Source organism: Hemitrygon akajei, chromosome 5 (genome assembly GCF_048418815.1).
Source record: "Hemitrygon akajei chromosome 5, sHemAka1.3, whole genome shotgun sequence".
Lineage (NCBI taxonomy): Eukaryota > Metazoa > Chordata > Chondrichthyes > Myliobatiformes > Dasyatidae > Hemitrygon > Hemitrygon akajei.
The window spans coordinates 167897840-167917821 of NC_133128.1; the positions used below are offsets into that span (position 1 = coordinate 167897840).

The window sequence follows — 19982 nt, forward strand, 5'->3', positions numbered from 1 at the left end:
GGCCCCGCCCTACCCCTTCCGCTCCGGCCGGAAGCAGCCTGACAAGAGCGGGGCCGCCGGGGAGCGGGTAGCTCCAAACTCGGCTGGCAGAGCACCTTTTCCGCGCGGCTACAATCCTACCAGTGGGACACAGCATGTCTGAGGACAGGTTTACAGCCGCGTCCAAAAGGAGCTCTGCATGTTTCAGGTGAGTGCAGCGGCTGCGGCGGCCTGAGCACAGGGCCGCCATCGTGCGCTCTGCTCACCTGCGGGGGACCAGTGTCTGGGTCTGCCGCTACATGCATTCCTTCCTCAGCCCTCTGTCACCTCCCAGCTCCCATCTCCGCCTTCCCCCTCACTTGTCACCTGCCAACTCTCCCCACCGTCCCTTATTATTCTGGTGTCATCCCCCTTCCCTTCCAGTCCCGATGAAGGCACACGGCCCGAAATCTCGACTGTTTATTCCTGTCATGCTGAGTTCTTAAAATATTTTGCGTGTGTTGCTGAAGATGACCATCATCTGCAGAATCTCTTGCGACTTTAACAGTACATCGCCCGCTCACATTAGAGACCGGGTGGACGTTGATCTTAAAATCGCGTTTCTGTCCGTCCATCTCGTCCCCAGTTCCAGCATCTCTTGAGAGTATATTGACTTGCTGCATCCCAGCCTGGTATGGAAACACCAATGTCCTTGAACGGCAAATCCTACAAAAAGTAGTGGATTCTGCCCGGCCCGCCACATCTCCACCAGCACTGACGCAGGAAGGCAGCATCCATCTTCAGGGAACCCCACCACTCAGACTATCCTGTCATCAGGATGAAGGTACAGGAGCTTCATGGCTCACACCACCAGGTTCAGGAGCAGTTACCTACCCCTCAACCATCAGGCTTTTGAACCAAAGACTTCATTTGCTCCATCACTGAACTGTCCCCACAACCTATGGATTCACTTTCAAGGGCGCTTCATCTCATGTTGTCGACGTTTATTTATTATTATTTCTTTTTGTATTTGCACAGTTTGTTGTCTTTTGCACGCTGGTTGAATGCCCAAGCTGGCGCCGTCTTTCGTTCTGTAATGGTTGTGGATTTATTGAGTATGCTCGGAAGAAAAGGAATCTCAGGGTGACATGTATGAATTTTGGAATAAATTTACTGTAACTTCAAAAAATGTAGGGGAAATGAGGTTGGAGTCATAATTTTTAACGTTGAATGTCTAGACGATAAATTCTAGAGATTTCCAGAGCATTGCTGGTAGGATCTTTACTCATTCTAAATCATGATCCCAAGGTTTGTTTCCATAGGTGCAGCTTGACCTCTTGCTGATAGGATTACTTGGCTGGGTCTGGATTAGTATTTAAATGTGACCATTTTAAATAAATGCAATTTTAAAAAAACTGTTGGTGTACTGCCTACTTACTTCAAAGTTTCTTCATTTTTTAATAGTGTTCATGATGCTTTACTTTTATGGCTATTTAAAAAAAAACTTCCATTTAATGTTCTGCTACAACTTAACGATCTCAAATGACCGTTCTTGGCATTTTTTGCAATTTAATGTTTATTAATTCAATAAATCAAATCTTGTCTCTGTGTTGGTAGTTTTTAATTCTGTTCCATCGGGTGAATTTAAGAGCAAGGAGGTTATGCTGCAACTGTACAGGGTACTGGTGAAGCTGCATCTGGAGTACTGCGTGCAGTTCTGGACTCCTTACTCGAGGAAGAATATACTGTCTTTGGAGGCTTTGCAGAGGAGGTTCACCAGGTTGATTCCAGAGATGAAAGGATTAGATGTGAGGAGAGATTGAGTCACTTGGGACTGTACTTGCTGGAATTCAGAAGAACGAGAGGAGATCTTATAGAAACATAACGTTTATGAAAGAGATTGATAAGATAGAGACAGGAAAGTTGTTTCCACTGGTAGGTGAGCCTAGAACTAGGGGACATAGCCTCAAGATTCACGGGAGTAAATTTAGGACAGAGATGAGGAGGAACTGCTTTTCCCAAAGAGGAGTGAGTCTGGATTTCTGTGCACACTGAAGTAGCGGAGGCTTCCTCGGTAAATATATTTAAGACAAGTGGATAGATTTTTGCATAGTAGGGGAATTGAGGGTTATGGGGAAAGGGCAGATAAGTGGGATGAGTCAATTGGTCAGATCAGCCATGATCTTATTTAATGGCAGAGCAGGCTCAATGGGCCAGATGGCCTACTCCTATTCCTATTTCTTTCACTCTTATGTTTTCCCCTCAGTTTGGATCAAGTGATTGCTTCAAAACCTGGGAAGACTCCTATCAGCTTGTTGCAGGAATACTGCACGAAGAATGGTAAAACTCCACAGTACGAGCTTGTAAAATCTGAGGGTCAAGCCCACCTGCCCAGCTTCACCTTCAAAGCATCAGTGGGAGAAGTGAGCTGCAAAGGTGTGTTAACTGTTAGTTCACTTAATGCCACAAGTTCTCTTCATGAAATGCTGTATCTTGGTACTACATAGGAGAAAAGATGATGGTTAGCTGTTCTTTTTAAGACCTTGTTATTCACAGAACTTTGCACCTGAACAAAGTCAAGAGTTCCATATCTGCGTTAGCTCAGGATAATTTTGTTCTGTGTTCCTCAGAACAAACTTTATAGATGTCTTGGCAAAGTGCTATCTACGTGAAGTAAATGCTGCAAATTCAGTGGAGCTATTGACTTTTAACTGAAAGAAACTTGCAGAGAAGCACAAATTCAAAGTAATTTCCTTATCTGGCAATAAGTTTGGAGCACTGACTTCCCCAGGTGGCAGTGCAATAGACAGTAGAACTTCTGCAAACTGGTTTTTAATAGTTATTTAAGAAATTAATAGAGTGAAAGAGGTCATCACATAATTTGCAGCAAAATTGATTCTAAATTCAACTATTGATTTGTGTGTTAAGAAATGTCCTTTGCACCCAGTATTGATGAGCGTAACAGTGATCTGATTAATATTTCATTAGTGTACACTTTTAGCACGATTTCAAGCTAATGTGTACAGTCAAATGTCTCTGGAAAGGACATAATTGTTATCTTGATGGTTACAGGCCAGGGTCAGAGCAAGAAGGCAGCAAAACACAAAGCAGCAGCAGCAGTTCTGGCTGTACTGAACGGTGGAAATCCACAAGAATCGATTTATGATGGTATAAGGTGAGAAGGATTCTAGATTGCAAAACCTGCTGCTTTTTTAATTTGCTTGATCTCGGCAGAGTTTAGCAGCTTATCACAAACAGACCTTAATTTCTATTTTAACAATACAAGATGTTAAAAATGAATTATGTTCCTGGACTGCATGTTTTATGAAATGCATGTTACACTCTTTCCAGCTATACTTTACAAGATCCAGAACCCACTACTCCCTTGAAGAAGACCCAAAATCCTCCCAACCCTATTGGTGCACTTCAGGTGAGACAGACCACTTTGTTTAGTAAATATGTTTTAGTTTACATCTTAAACTATTTGTAATGTTGTGATTATTATCTTAGATAAATTCATTAATAACAATTGCTTAGGGCTTTTTTTTAGATTTGTGTGGAGCGATTGCTAATATATAGTTTACTAGGAACTGGTGGTACAGAAAGGGTGGAGACTTCCAGATTACAGCATTGCTGAAGAATTGGGACCTCCTCACAAGAGAGAATTTGCGATCATTTGCAAGGTAGAACCATTTGCTGAAACAGGTAATAATCATGAATGCTATTTAAAATCTCAGCTGAATGAATCTTCATTACAGTTGCAAATTGAGGATTGTTTAGTTTTTAACATACAGTGCCTATGAAAAGTATTGCCCCCTCCCCCTGGAAGTTTTCACGTTTTATTGTTTTACAACATTGACATGAAAGAGATATGAATCCACTATGATTCAAAATGAAAACAGATCTTTACAAAGTGGTCTAAATTAATTACAAAAATAAAGCATAAAATAATTGATTGCCTAAGTATTCACTCCCTTCAAGTCAGTATTTAGTAGATGCACCTTTGGCAGCAATTACAGCCTTGAGTCTGTGTGGATAGGTCTCTATCAGCTTTTCACATCTGGACACTGCAATTTTTCTCCATTCTTCTTTATAAAACTGCTCAAGCTCTGTCAGATTGCATGGGGATGGTGAGTGAACAGCCCTTTTCAAGTCCAGCCACAAATTCTCAATTGGATTGAGGTCTGGACTCCGACATGGGCTACTCCAGGGCATTAACTTTGGTGTTTTCAAGCCATTCCTATGTAGCTTTGGCTTATGCTTGGGACCATTGTCTTGCTGGAAAACAAATCTCTGATCACAGTTCTCTTGCAGACAGCATCAGGTTTTCCTCCAGGATTTCCCAGTATTTTAGAAACATAGAAAACCTACAGCACAATACAGGCCCTTCGGCCCACAAAGTTGTGCCGAACATGTCCCTACCATAGAAATTACTATAGCCCTCTATTTTACTAAGCTCCATTCACCTATCTAAAAGCCTCATAAAAGACCCTATTGTACCCGCCTCCACCACTGTTGCCAGCAGCCCATTCCACGCACTCACCACTCTCTGAGTAAAAAAACCTACCCCTGACACCTCCTCTGTACCTACTCTCCAGCACCTTAAATCTGTGTCCTCTTGTGGCAACCATTTCAGCCCTGGGAAAAATGGTGATGCATTCATTTTGGCCACTATCTTCACAAGCCTCCTAGGGCCTGCTACAGTGAAGCATCTACACAACATGATGCAGCCACCTCCATGTTTCATGGTAGGGATGGTGTGTTTTTGATGATGTGTAGTGTTTTGGCTTATGCCAAACATAGCATTTAGTCGATGGCCAAAAAGCTGAATTTTGGTTTCATCAGACCAAAAACCTTCTTCCAGCTGACTTCAGAATCTCCCACATCCCTTCTGGCAAACTCTAGCTGAGATTTCATGTGAGATTTTTTCCAACAGTAGCTTTCTCTTTGCCACTCTCCCATAAAGCTGTGACTGGTGAAGGACCTGGGCAACAGTTGTATGTGCAGTCTCTCCCATCTCAGCACTGAATCTTGAAACTTCTCCAGAGTTGTCATAGGTCTCTTGGTGGCCTCTCTCACTAGTTCCCTTCTTGCAGTCACTCAGTTTTTGAGGATGGCCTGCTCTGGACAGATTCATATATGTGTCATATTCTTTCCATTTCTTGATGATTGACTTGTCCGTACACCAAGTGATATTCATTAACTAGGTAGTCTTGTATACACCTCCTGACTTGTGCTTTTCAATAACCTTTTTTTTTGTGGAGTTGCTCATTGTATTCTTCTGTCTTCATGGTGTAGTTTTTGCCAGGATATTGACCCACCAACAGTTGGACCTTCCAGATACAGGTGTATTTTTACTATAATCAATTGAAAACACCTTGACTCCATTTGGACATGGGGAGGTTATCTCTATTTAAATAATTAAGTGACTTCTAAAAACAAGAGATGATAGGCGAAATCAGGAGGGGCAGGGATGAAATAAATAACTGGGAAGTTGATTGGTGAAAGATATATAGGGCCAGAGAAGGGGGAATCTTACATGTGGGGATAGAGGGCTATGGAAGAAAGAAAATGGGGAGGAGCACCAGAGGGAAGCGATGGGCAGGCAAGGAGATAAGGTCAGAGAGGGAAAAGCGAAGGAGAAGGTGGGGGGGGGGGGTCATTACTAGAAGTTTGGGTGGGGAGGGGAGAAAGCAGCAAGGATCACAAAGTGAACAGTGAGAGACAGTTTCACTGAACTCCTGTCAGGGAAAATTTAAGCTTCTTCAGGGTAGACATCCCTGGAAGAAACTTCACAATACAGTAACCAAATCACAAAGAAGAGAGAATCTGCAGGTGCTGGAAATCCAAGCAACATGCACAAAATGCTGGAACTCAGCAGGCCAGGCAGCATCTATGGAAAAAAAGTAGAGTCAACATTTTGGGTTGAGACCTTCACCAGTCCCCATCCCCTTTTCCCTCTCTCACTTTATCTCCTTGCCTACCCATCACTTCCCCCTGGTGCTCCTCCCCCTTTTTCTTTCGTCTATGGCCTTCTGTCCCCACCTATCAGACTCCCCCTTCTCCAGCCCTGTATCTCTTTCACCAATCAACTTCCCAGCTCTTTACTTCATTTCCTACCCTCCTGGTTTCACCTATCACCTTTGTTTCTCTCTCCCCTTCCCACCTTTTAAATCTACTCATCTTTTTCTCTCCAGTCTCGGCCTGAAACGTTGACTGTACTTTTTTCCATAGATGCTTCCTGACCTCCAAGAGTTCTTCCAGCATTTGGTGTGTGTTGCTTGGATTTCCAGCATCTGCAGATTCTCTCTTGTTTGTGGCTGCACAGGTGATGATTTTATGTGTTGGGGGGGGGGGGGGGGGGAATACTTAAGCAATCAATTATTTTATGTTTTATATTTGTAGTTAATCTAGATCATTTTGCAGAGATCTGTTTTGACTTTGACACAAGTGTCTTTTTTGTTGATTAGTGTCAGAACATGTCAAGTTAAATCCACTGATTCAAAGTTGAAAAACAATAAAACATGAAAACTTCCAAGAATACTTTTTATAGGCACTGTACCTTTAACTCTTGCAATATGAATGCAGGATTTAATGTTTTAGAAGGATTACAGTATGAAGGATAACTTCAAATATCCACATTAATCACTTATAATCTCTTGTAATGTGAGTTAAAATATATATGTTGTTACAATTCCATTTGGGGGATAAAAAGTTAAGTAGATCTTAAGTCTTTGTGCATAGTTTGTGTGCCCTTGCTGTTGAATTGCCTCAAATACAAAAGGGTTCTAAATCTGGGGAAAAATTGGATGATAAAAAACTCATGGTCATCAATTGATTAATCTGGTTTATACATGACTCAGTTAAGTATATTGCTGCAACAGGGGAATTTGCTTGTGGAATACAAATTTAAACTTAATCCCTGTAAATTGCTGGAGCAGTTTTTTAAAAAAAAAAATCAAACTTTAGTTTAATTACATGCAGGTTGTGGAACTTCAAAGAAATCAGCAAAGCGGGCTGCTGCAACAAAGATGATTGCCAAGTTACAGAATATTCCAGAAGGTTGGAATGGGGAAGACTTAAAAGCTGAAAGCATTTCTTTGGTAAGAGTAAAGTTTGAGATTAAATCAAAGATTTTAGTGATACCCTGATAATGTACTGTATGGCCATACAGCAGAGGTTCCCAAACTGGGGTCCACAAACCCTTGCTTAGTGGTATTGGTCCATGGGATAATGGAAGGCTGGGATCCCTTGTCATGCAGAAGTTCTGATGATTTGCCGTTTAGCTGACCACGTGCGGTTTGACGTTTCTGCTCACTGGCACTATTCTTGAGTCTCGGGTTCACTGATATGGTATTGTGCAACATGTCTAAAAATGAATTAGGAATGTGTTGAATTATTAATTATAATAGTGGTAATAGACAAGCAGGTATTAAAATCCTGGTGGTACCAGAGTCAGTTTTACTGTACTAAGACAACAGCTGTTTGATATGTTCACAATTTTCCAAGCTGAATTCACGAACATTCAGCTGTCATCTTCTCGAGCAAGGAATTTGAAGGAACAAAAGCCAAACAGAGCCCAGTGGGTCAAGCAGCGTATGAGAAGACCGGGGGTGGCTGATGCCTCCACAGATGTGACATCATCTGCTGAGTTCCTCCAAATTCTAGTTTCTGCAGTCTGTTATGTATCCAACTTGAAAAAAGTAATTAACATAAATAGTGAAAAGATCAAAAGTTAAACCAATGTGGTTACAAGATATGAGTGCCATGAAATGGGAAAGAGTAAGAAATTGACTTATTTAGCTCATTACTATTCATCATAAATCCCTTAGTTCCATATACAATGTTCAATACACCTGAAATAGCCTTTATTGGTTAAGTTAGAAGGCTTCTGGCAGTTTCTGTGCACTTCTTTGGAATTATTTTGCAGGATATTTACAATTTTTGGTTAGATGGGCCAAAATTTGAAAATCCCCAAACATAAAATCATAACCAGCCTACTGTTCCATTCAGTCAATGCTGGTATAGATGCTTTTTTTGACACGCCACCCCTCAACTTTCTCCTTGTAAATACATCCCGGTAGCATTTTGTCCCCTTCGTAATGTTTTACCCAGCCTCCCTGGAATCCGTCTGTTTCATATTCTCACTGAAGGTGTTTCCATTGCAGTTCATGGTGATTGTCTGATTGATGCTCTTGGTTCTGTTCTTCCTCCCACAAGTTGAAGCATTTTCCCCCAATCCGTTATCTCCAGGCATTTCTCACGAGAAAATACGCATATCAGTGTTAGGAAAATTATGACATGTTAAGGGAACACCTGTGCAAGGTGACAATTATAGCTAATGGCAGCAGGAAGAAAGTTTAAATTCATGGTGTATATATAGCGTAGAGAGATTGTAAAGTTTAGTGATAGATTAATTGTTGATCTATCCACAAAAATGAATCTAATATTCTTTCCTTACTGCTGGAAAAATGGTAAGCAGCATTAGAGAGGTTTCCAAACATGTCTATAAAATCTCAACACCAGAAAAGTGTAGATGCCACTAGGCATTGAAAGATGGCTATGGATAGCATTTGGGTTTGAAGTCATAGAGATCAAAAATATTGGGTATGGTACAAATGTTTTAATGTAGTAGATGTGACTTGAAATATTTTAAACTACAAGATCTCTAAATTTAGTTAAAATATATTAATGTTTTATCTTAATTTTGCACAAACTAATTAGTATTTAATCATATTAAATGTCAATAGTCAAACCTCAAGGTTGATTGTGCTCAGAACTCTGGAAATGAATGGAATGGTTCAAGGGGAAATGTGAGGGTGACCACCTGGGACCTTATTAAAATGTCACCTGGAGAAAAAATAAATCAGTTGAAGAGAAATCCACTCAGCATTCCCAACACTGATTATACCCAGATGTTAGGAGAATTGGTGGAAGAACAAGGATTTGGTGTCACCTACCTGGATATAGGTATGTACATTAACCAACTGTTTGTATGGCTTAAAATTAACTATTTAAATGGATGAAAAGACTATGCGATAAAGCATTATTTCTTGCTAAATGTTCTTTTAGCTTGATTGTTCAATGTAGAACTGATGCTAATATTGCTTTTTTAAAATAAAACTTATAATTCTGACACAAACTTGTCACCTACATCTTTAAGTCTTGCTCATTAAATGTTACATTATATATACATATCTGGCATTTATCTTTACAATGTCAATTATTTTTTAATGGACCAAGAAAAATAATTTCCTTAATTCAAAATTGGAGTTTGTACTGCTGCTTTATTTAATTTGACTGTTTAGCAAGGAGGGAGGGTACCTTGATCTCAGAATCATCTACATTGTATCAGTCACAATTTCATCCCCAGTCTGTTTCACTTATGAAACATTTCTTTCCCCCCACAGATGAACTAACTGTGAATGGTCAGTATCAGTGTTTGGCTGAACTTTCAACTCTCCCAGTGACAGTGTGCCATGGTACTGGAATCTCCCGTGGTAATGCTCACAATGAGGCTGCCCACAATGCACTACAGTACATGAAGATATTGGCTGGAAGAAATTAGAGAAACCAATCTTTTATCCATAGAGCAGTATAAGATAAGTAATTCCGAAGGGAAGTATTTTTCTAAATTACAACAAGGAACTGCAGCTATGGTCAAATTAGTTTTTGTGTACACATACGTTTTCATGGTATTAATTAACTGAAATGTTTATGGAGTTTCAAAAGTACTTCATAACAATAGAAATAATGTACAGGGCAACTGCTTAAAATTCTACCCCACTCTACCGCACAGATGAAGCAAATGGAGGTCTGATTATTCTTAAAATAAAATAATCAGATGCACAAGTACTCCTTTGTGTATTAGTTTAATTTGTTAACATGGCAATTTAGTAAACACATTGGAACTTTCAAAGTTATAAGACAGACATTAATCTGTTTTTATTCTAGTTAATGTGCAGTCGTTAGCTCTGCACCCTATGTATTGTGAAACGTTGTTCAGATTGGGGACTGAAGGAATTTGACAAGGAAAATTAAGTTATTTCAAAATATTTGCATTGTAATCAGTTCAGTATCATATCAGAATATTACAATAAATGGTGTTTGGCTGAAAAACTGACTATTAGAACTAGATATTGGTTGAAAAAGATTGTTTTCTACAATTTCAGAGTATATTTTTGTACATAGAATCATTAATTTATACTTAGAAATAAGTAGAACAATAAGTTTTCCATTGTTTTGTGCTGATTCATTTATGCTTTTGTTCAAAATGGAGAGTACATCAGTATTTATCTGTTTGCTTTAAGAACAGTTGTAACTTCTCAATTACATTTAGAATAATGTCCTTTAGCAAAATATTCCTGACAGTTTCTCACTTGCTGAGTGAACAATTTAAGTTTAAGAACCACTGTTCTTTCTCAAGTGACTGCTGGCGATCCCGTACCTTCCCCTTTTTTCATGATACCAAGATGGTGAAAAAGGGGATGTTTTCCCACGTGAAGCAGTAATTTTCTTGCAGTTGAGGAGATGCATATTTTAGTCATTTGCTTACAATGGGGATTTCCTCAACATCAGAGAAACACAATGCTGTCCATGTGGCCTCCTATTCCTAGCAATATTTAGCATTACTTTGAGAAGCAGCAACTTCTGCATTCTCTGTATTAAATTTGCAAATATGGACAACTCACTTTCTGTCTTTTGCCAACTGTAAGCGCTATAACTCACCCATAGATATTATATCTTTTCCTCTCCATCAATATGACCTGCTGGACATGTCTTGCAGCCCCATGTAACACACCTTTTCACATCTTTTGGAATCTTATTCTCCATTTCCCATTAACCAGATGATCTCTACCAATTTATGCCCACAGTGAAGCTTCCCTCACCTGATGTAAATTTAGTTCATACAAGAATTGTTATTCTGACAGTTCTAGATAGCTTTTTAATAGAACAGTATGTATGTGTTTCCAACTTTTTATATTAAACAGTTGCTGTAATAAAATGTATTGTTGATAATTACAAATTGTTCTGTAGATTTAATTGTGGAAAATGATTAAATCTTTTCAGTAATGGCTGAAATTTTAAAGTCTTTTGGAAGCCATAGATCTTCCATGTCTTAATGTGACAATCTTTATCTGTAGATCATTTACATTGCACTGGCAAGTGTACAGGAACTTTGTAAAGATGAGTCTACTAAAAGAAATAGAAAATTTTAAATAATGGTGCAGAAATTCAGGCATGTAACTCCGGTCTTGCATGTGAAATGACCCAAGCTTCAAAGATAGCAGGGAAATTGAATAATGTGACTTTGAATGCCTCAAAATCATTAAAAAGTGGACAATAAATGCAAGATCATGTTGATTAATTGCAATAAATTTAGGTTCCTATGCTTCCCTCTGGTTTGACTTCTAAAATACTTCAGCATTTCATTTTGTTTAGTTGATAACTGGCACATAGTTTGGAGTTTAACTAGCAGCAAGGTCTCTGTACTTAATCCTGGACATTTTCTTCTAATACTGCACTCAGTATTTTTGCCTCTTATTTGCTTACTCGGGTTCCTAGAGTAAGCAGTGTTTGAACACTCCCCCATTGTGCATCTAATTCATAAAAATGAGTACTTGACCATAACAGATGCCACAGTGTACCAGAAAGTTGAATAAACCATTGTCCATAGATTAAACCACATACTAATCGGATGCTGTGCTAAGGTAGGTAAATCATAGAAGATTTTAAAAAAATTAAGGAGCTTCAAGTTCAAAATGATTTTTTTTTAACTCCCATCACAAAGTACTTCTATTTCAAACTATTTAAACCTATAGATTTCCTTCTAAGAACCCTGCAACCTTTGATTTTATATTAATACCAAATGGTAGCAAACATTACAATGATTGAATATTTTTAAGTGGGTGGTGGCTTCTTAGATAGATAGATAGATAGATAGATACTTTATTCATCCCCATGGGGAAATTCAACTTTTTTCCAATGTCCCATACACTTGTTGTAGCAAAACTAATTACATACAATACTTAACTCAGTAAAAAAAATATGATATGCATCTAAATCACTATCTCAAAAAGCATTAATAATAGCTTTTAAAAAGTTCTTAAGTCCTGGCGGTAGAATTGTAAAGCCTAATGGCATTGGGGAGTATTGACCTCTTCATCCTGTCTGAGGAGCATTGCATCGATAGTAACCTGTCGCTGAAACTGCTTCTCTGTCTCTGGATGGTGCTATGTAGAGGATGTTCAGAGTTATCCATAATTGACCGTAGCCTACTCAGCGCCCTTCGCTCAGCTACCGATGTTAAACTCTCCAGTACTTTGCCCACGACAGAGCCCGCCTTCCTTACCAGCTTATTAAGACGTGAGGCGTCCCTCTTCTTAATGCTTCCTCCCCAACACGCCACCACAAAGAAGAGGGCGCTCTCCACAACTGACCTATAGAACATCTTCAGCATCTCACCACAGACATTGAATGACGCCAACCTTCTAAGGAAGTACAGTCGACTCTGTGCCTTCCTGCACAAGGCATCTGTGTTGGCAGTCCAGTCTAGCTTCTCGTCTAACTGTACTCCCAGATACTTGTAGGTCTTCTTTGTAATCAATGAAACATAATTAGTCTATTTATTTACTGACATACAGCTTAGAATAAGCCCAGCAATCCCCCAGTTTAAACCTAAACTGATCATGAAACAATTTACAATGACCATTCAACCTACCAACCAGTACATCTTTGGAATGTGGGAGGAAATCCACATGATCATGGGGAGAATGTACGAACTCCTTACAGACAGCGGTGGGAAAATATAACTTGTTTGATTGCTGTAACTAATGATAGTTACAATTAATAACCAATTCATCAGACTTGTTAATCTAACAAATGAAAAGAAGCATATCAATTATTTCAATTAATTTGCAGGGAAATACGCTAGCTGAAGAAAGATCGATGATTATTAAAACCCAGTTGGAGTAAGTCTTTATCCCAAAAGGAAGACAATACAACATGAATTAATAAGATAGGAATCTAGACTGAATTATTATTTACACTGCAGTTGTACAATTTTGAATGTAGATTGTTTCCTAAAACAAGATTTTAAAAAACAGAAACCAGTGATCTATTTCTGATTAATTAACTGAACAAATTAAGACTGAAGAGGAAACAATCAATAGCTCCAATGAAGCCATACAGTTTTATTAGAACAAGCACAAATAGCAGCAGTGTGCAGAATATAAGTTATGTATATGTATTAGTTAACAATTGCACTTCTTCAGGGGTTCTTATAAATATGCACTTCAGTTATCAATTTAAGCATCACTTTCAGGTTTAGTCAGATCTTCGTCTTACCAGACAATAAATCACGACTGCAGACCTTTTGGTAAGGCATTTGTAACATTCATTAGCAGGCTAATTTGTATTTGCACATGCAACTGAATTTACATTGCAATGGACACAGCTGTGTGAAATCCTCTAAACAAACATATTAAAATTCATTATCTATTTAAGTCAGGCACAGCCTGAATATACAGAAAAGTATACACCTGTTGAAATATATAGTACAGGTACAAAGTTGTTCACTTTGTTCTGCAAAGTCAAATGTTTTAGTATGAAAGATACTTCCCTTTTAATGCTTGTTAATTCATAAAAACGAATTTCAGCTTGGGATATGGTGGAGAAGAGAAATAAAATGAGGATATGATGCAAATATCAGTTGTTTGAAAATGTGACGGGATACTAAAACAGATGTTATGTGACTGCAGCACATAGCTTTGTAATCTGCTTGCCTACACACATCCAGATGAACTGTGTCAAGATTTTCATTCTGTGACAGCTGTGGTCAGTAAAATGTTTAATATTTTATTACTGAAGAAGAGATTTTATTCTAAAACTAAATTTTTAGAAAAACTAATGAAAAAGTTACTTAGTCAGAACCAATATCAATTTAAACCCAATACACTACGTTGATATCCCTGTTTTTGGCCTTAGGACTATACCTCAATAGATTTAACTTTTCAGCACATGAACCTTAAGGCACGCCAGTAGAATTACTGTTCATAAAAGTTAATAGTCAAGTAAAACCACAAGAAATAGATGTAGTTTAAAAAGAAATGTATTGAATTATTATTTAGCTAATGTTATTTTGCTATTTAGGACAAGTAACAATTCCTAAGATGAATTTAGATTTCAAATCAAATACCTGTAATTTCAAGATAAAAAGACAGCTTAATTGATGTATTAAAATTGAAGACAATATTCATAAAGATGGGTAATATCAGCAGATTAAGAACAGTAATATGCTTTTGAGTATTGTTTAAAATTAGTAATTTTAAACAAAAGATTTTAGAATATTAAGATGGCTTTTATACAATGGCAAAACCTGATGGTATTTACATATTCTTACTACTGAATGCACTTCTTTGGAAATACATCTGTAAAAAGTTGCTGAAATCCAGATGTGATGCAAACAAAGGACACATTTATGGTGCAATGTCCTAATAGTTTTCTTTTGAAAAGTTAAGCTTTTTAAATTTGTGTGCACTTCATTTACGGTTCCTCTCTGAGAGCAGCCATCTCTGTCTGCATCCGTTCAATTGAGTAAAGTCTGGGTATTATGATTTTCATAATGCCAGAAAGCAAAAAAAGTTTTACTCTTGCTTAAGCAACTGGAATATTGGTAGTATGAGAAAATGAAAACACAAACTTGAACAAAATATATCAACATTCAATGCTCCACAAAACATGAAAAACCAAAGAAGTACAGCCCAGCAATTGGCTGACAAGCCCAGTTCCAACTTTCCTCTAGAACCAATGTTTTCAGCTGACAACTGTTGCTAGGTGGAATTTTATTATTTAAAATAAAAAATCAAAATTTTGTTACTTAATTGCTATAGTAACAGAGTATAAAGATTGACATTTTAAAGTACAATGTATTTATGAATTCACTGATATGTTTTCCTGTACAAAAGGAACATTTTAAGATCTAAACAAATGTATTCAACATCAACTAGTATTGTATATCAATTAAGTAAACTTATCAGTCTGCTAGCTGGCTACACAGCTTGAAAATACTTAAAAGATAATAATTTTGTGCAACTTTGTTGAACTTCAAAATTTAACTTTTCTCATTATTCATTAACTTTTACATAAAATCAGGTTGCAGTGCATATATGCATTTCAGCCTGCTATGCTGGAGACATTGCACCTTTGAAATATAAGGAAAATGCTAATGACCATACCAGATAAAGGAAATATTACAGTTATTCAGAAGTAATTTAAGATAAAATGAAAATGCATATAGCATTAAGAACACATTCAGGTTTTATACTGTTGTAAGAAAAACTACTGTATGAAGCCTTTTTCTTGCGTTTTATGTGGAACTGCTGTAAAGAGCCACAAAATTTAGGGTATCTGCTCAACTTAGAGAAAAAATCTTTAACTCCTTGGATGGGTTCTGCTGGCAATTTCCATTTTATTGAAATTTGTCAGGGGATCTGATCTTAGATCTTGTGCAAGATCTTATCGCCAGCACATGACCTGTAAGCCCATTTATTTGATTAAATTTAAAGGACTTCAAGGGAAAAAAAGGAATAAGATAAATTATATTTTTAGAATGCTTTTAGTTGATTTTACTTCTTAAAAGCAAGGGGCAGGTCTTTACTGGCATTCAAGGGCACATCTTAAGGAGGTTTGGATATGGGGAATATCCTACCCGTTCAACACCCTGTTGCGTCACTTGAGGCTTTGTATCATTTACTGACTCATCACTGGCTACAGGACAGTCTGGGTCACAAGATGGGTCTTCCTGAACTGCAGATGGCATGTTCAAGCAGAATTGAAAATGCAGGCACTGAGCTTGGGCTGTGAAGGCCCCACTCAGAAATATCTAGTCCTATTCCATTTAGCGCTATTGTGAATTGGCTTCTATGCATACTTAGCCTTTAAGTTAACATCTCCATTAACACAGCATTCAATAGCAGGTTTTTATTGTACTAACTTTGCTCATATCTAGCAAACCAAATTGACTAACAAATGTCTACTGACAGTAAATTCATTATACTCCATGTACTTGTATGCATTACTTATCAACAAAGTATTATTTGCACCTTCAAGGCTGATGTTAGAGACAATAGGACTTTATTCGCACATCCATCGGTAAACAAATATTACTGAAAAAATATATACTTTAAAGCAATTTTAAAAAATTAACATGAAATGCGAACGGAAGCCAATCAATAATGGAGGCTGCCTGAACAGTAGAAGGAAGTAGTTGTAAAGGCTGAATGGGATTCACTTAATAATTAGGAATAAACTTTTGATATGATAACTTGAATTTGAAAAACTAGTTGAGATTCAGTAAGTTTTCAGAATAAAAACAATGTTTTTTTAATGTATTTGCTGTTCTTATAAGGCATGAAAATGAATGATGAAACACTAGCAAAAAGCCGTGATAATTGTTAATGCTTCATTAAGATTATACTATTTTAATAAATATATGACTGTCAAACAGCCATCCCTATTGTGCATTCACTTTAAATTTAACTTTTGGTTTACCAAAAATTCACAGCTTTAGTGGAAAACAATATCGTAAACCAGCAGTGTCTGGGTCATGGCCTATTCCTCATTATACCTGTTACTAAACAGGCATACCTTAGCAAATGACCAGCTAAACCACAGGAACGCAATAGGATTTGAAACAGCAATAACTTATGCATAGTTAATTTCTTTTTTCTTGTGAAGAATGTTATTTTTACTTCTTCAAATTACCAGAGTGCTGAAATTTCTAATTTACTGAACCCTGGATCCTTTCGCAGTTCCCAGTAGTTCCCAGTGCTCATCCAGGTTTCTCTTTGATTACCTTCAGAAACTTTCCTGGAAAAAGTTATAAATTTGTCAAAGTTACAGATGTGTAAAATCTTTCTCTAAAATAGTCAATAATAACGACAATTCATGCAATAACTAGAAACTGGGCCTACAACAATCATTTCCTTAAAAGCAGCAGGTAGCACACGTAACATAAGACAAGCACATTGAATTAGCACTCACTTAAAATACTGAGGCTGATAAGCAGTATTGCTTTCTTCCATAAGCCTTCTCCGCTCCCTTTGCAATTCTTCGATTCTGCGCTTCTCAGATGCAGCGGCTTGGATATTACCTTCTTCTAAGTATCTGATTAGAAAACACGCAATTTTAAGCATTACCTTTGATGATGAATTATTTGACAGGTTATTTTTAAACCAAAAGATTTCATATTTCCAAAAATGCTCTTTGGCTGTACTGGTATATTACCATACTAAATTGCAATTAATTTTACAATTAGGATTAATTTTTTGTTTATTACTAGATATGAATGATACTGTCTATAATTATACACAGAATTAACATGCTTTGTAGATAATACAAAGAAACCAGCAGATGTACTATATTTAGATGCAAGACGCTTAAGATTATTCTGGAAAATAGAAGCTCATGTATTAATGCAAGGATGATATTTTTTCAAGTAGGTACTGCAGGGATTGGTGTGGAGTGTCAGCTTTCAAGATCAGGTTCATTGTCATTTATACACATGTATACAGCTAAACGCAAGATCGTTCTTCTGGGGCTAAGATGCAAAAAACAGTAATATAGCCACATAGAGCACATATAAATGAAATCCAGCACAATACAGTCACAAAATAATATTAGCACAAGTCTGGATGCCATGCCCTGAAGATTGATGGTACATGGGATGTTGTCCTGGACCCACAGCATACACTAGTTCCTCATCTCGCGATGGGTCAATAGCAAACAAAGATAATCCCCTTTGTTTTCCAGGCAGCAAACATTGGAGAGTAGTCTTGACAGCAGAATTGCCTTTTAACCTAGTGTGGATGCCAGCGTGCTCTCCCACATCACTTACTCCCTTAACAGGTTTCGCCGTGGTATGAAAGTTTGGTGCACGGGATAAACCAAGGCTACACACCCCCTCTGCTATCAGTCTCGCTAATTAAGCGGATTTACAGTATTTTGTATTATTAATGTCCAACGGGGGCTTGCAATCAGCGTAGGTGTGAGAGGATGTTTCCTTGCGAGCTAAGCAGGAACAAGGAGCCACTATTTAAGGAAAAAGAGGGTCATTTAAGGTATGGACAAGGTGAACATTCTTCTTCACAGGAGTCTTGGAACACTTCCTCTGAGCACAGCGGTAAATACTGTAGATGTTGGAATCAGAGCACAAAGTGCCGGAGGAACTCAGCAAGTTGAGCAGCAGTAAGGAATTGCCAACATTTTGGACCAAGACCCTGCATCAGGACAGAGTGGAGAAGGGTGGTGACCGGTATACGAAGGGAGTGGGGTGGTGGCCAGTGTAAAGGGGGGGGGGGGGGGGTTGGTGTGGCAGGTAATTAGTGGACTGTGAAGGGGTGAAGGATAACAGGAAGGCTGTTGACCAAATAGGGGAAGGAGGATGGAACTGGAGTTGCAGGTGAACAATAGATGGAGCTAGACAAAGAGAAGAGAAAATGATGGAGCAAGGTTGGAGGGAGAGAAGTGTGAAGGTTGGAGTCAGCTGCTGGAGGAAGATAGCAGAAACATAGGGCCACCAGTGCTGGAAAGCTGATATAAAGGAAGCGATAATGGGAGTGTTGGATGGCGGATAAAAACAGAACCAGATAATGGCGAAGGATGGCAAGTGTGAGGGTGAACTGTGAATGTAGTGGGTAGGTGGGATTGGAATTTCAAACGAGGAACTACAAGGACAAAGATAAGAGGGGGAGGGCAAAAAGAACCCACCAGAGGGGAGGGTTACTTACAACTGGACAATCATCGGGTTGAAGGCTACCCACGCGGAATGTGAGAATCTGTTTCCCTAGTTTGCATTGGGCCTCATCTGGCATGCAGAATGCAGAGGATGGGTAGATGTGGCCACTCAGAAAGATCTTAGGTGCTCTGCAAGACTGTTGCCCAGTGTGTGCTTGGTTTTTCTAATGCAGAGGAGGCCACATCAGGAATACCAAATGCAGACCAAATTGGTAGACGCACTTGTCAATATTTTTCACTTGGAAAAGCTGTTTAGGTCTCTGGTTAGGGGTGAGGGAGGAGGTATAAAATGCCTCAACAATTGCAGGGTAAAGTGCCAGGGATCAGAGAGATTATTCTTGATTGGAGGTAAGAGGTCACTAGTAGGCAGGAGGTAGACCTGTGATTACAAGCAGATCAACCCTGACTTTTTTAATAATTGGCAGACAAGTTTCCTTCTAAAATCAATAATCAGCTCCTTGGTCTTGCTGACACTGAGTGAGAGGCTGCTGTTGTGGCACCACTCAGCCAGATTTTCCATCTTCCTGTGTGCTAATTTGGCCAATGACAGTGGTGTCATCAGCAAACTTAAATATGGCATTGGAGCTATGCTTAGCCACACTAGCCTTGTGGTGGACCTGCGCAGATCGAGATTGTGGAGATGTTTTTGCCAATCCAAATGACTGGGTTCTGCAAGTGAAGAAATCGAGGATCCGACTGCACAAGGAGATATTAGGCCAAAGTCTTGAAGCTTATTGATTAGATTTGAGGAATGATAGTATTGAATGCCAAGCCGTAGTTGATAAAAAAGCATCCTGATGTATGTATCTTTGCTGTTCAGATGTTCCAGGGTTGAGCGAAAAGTCAATGAGATGGCATCTGCTGTGCCGGTAGGCACATTGGAGTAGATCCAAGTCACTTCTGAAGCAGGTGTTGCTATGTTTCATCATCAACCTGAGTTATCACTGTGGATGTAAGTGCTAACAGATGATAGTCATTGAGGCAGGTTACTACGTTCTTCTTAGACGCTGGTATGATTGAAGCCTGTTTGAAGCTTAGGCAGCCAAAGTGAGAGATTGAAGATATTGGTGAATGCTCCAGCCAGTGATCAGCATGGGTCTTTCGTACTCAGCCAGCTACCCCATCCAGGCTAGATGCTTTCCGTGGGTTCACCCTCCTGAAGGAACTCAGAGACTGAAACCACAGGCATTACGATTTCCCGTGATGCCTCGCATTATGTTATAGGTGCA

The 19982-nt window shown here is 38.6% G+C and overlaps 2 protein-coding genes across 7 annotated transcripts in view; one reads left to right on the plus strand and one right to left on the minus strand.

Annotated features, from left to right (window-relative positions):
- Position 1: 1 nt before the first annotated feature.
- On the plus strand, positions 2–11353 carry prkra (protein kinase, interferon-inducible double stranded RNA dependent activator). Its single transcript, XM_073047133.1, has 8 exons — positions 2–187; positions 2225–2394; positions 3031–3133; positions 3310–3388; positions 3546–3663; positions 6943–7061; positions 8709–8928; positions 9369–11353. The coding sequence occupies exons 1-8, from the start codon at positions 135–137 to the stop codon at positions 9524–9526; spliced, it is 1020 nt and encodes a 339-aa protein (XP_072903234.1). The 5' UTR covers positions 2–134; the 3' UTR covers positions 9527–11353.
- A 1778-nt stretch (positions 11354–13131) lies between these two features.
- Positions 13132–19982, minus strand: part of osbpl6 (oxysterol binding protein-like 6) — a 161961-nt gene continuing 155110 nt past the window's right edge. For all 6 annotated transcript variants that reach the window (XM_073047130.1, XM_073047129.1, XM_073047128.1 and 3 more), the window contains 2 exons: positions 17002–17124; positions 13132–16827 (listed from right to left, as the gene is read on the minus strand). In XM_073047130.1, coding sequence (XP_072903231.1) covers positions 16719–16827; positions 17002–17124 — 232 coding nt within the window. In that variant the 3' untranslated portion in view covers positions 13132–16718. The remainder of the gene's footprint in view (positions 16828–17001; positions 17125–19982) is intronic.

Excerpts from the sequence above, each read along its gene's own strand:
- prkra (XM_073047133.1), top strand. The coding sequence starts at position 135 with ATGTCTGAGGACAGGTTTACAGCCGCGTCCAAAAGGAGCTCTGCATGT. Across the intron at positions 188-2,224 it reads AGGAGCTCTGCATGTTTCAG|TTTGGATCAAGTGATTGCTT; the intron begins GTGAGTGCAGCG and ends TTTTCCCCTCAG. Across the intron at positions 3,134-3,309 it reads TCGATTTATGATGGTATAAG|CTATACTTTACAAGATCCAG; the intron begins GTGAGAAGGATT and ends CACTCTTTCCAG.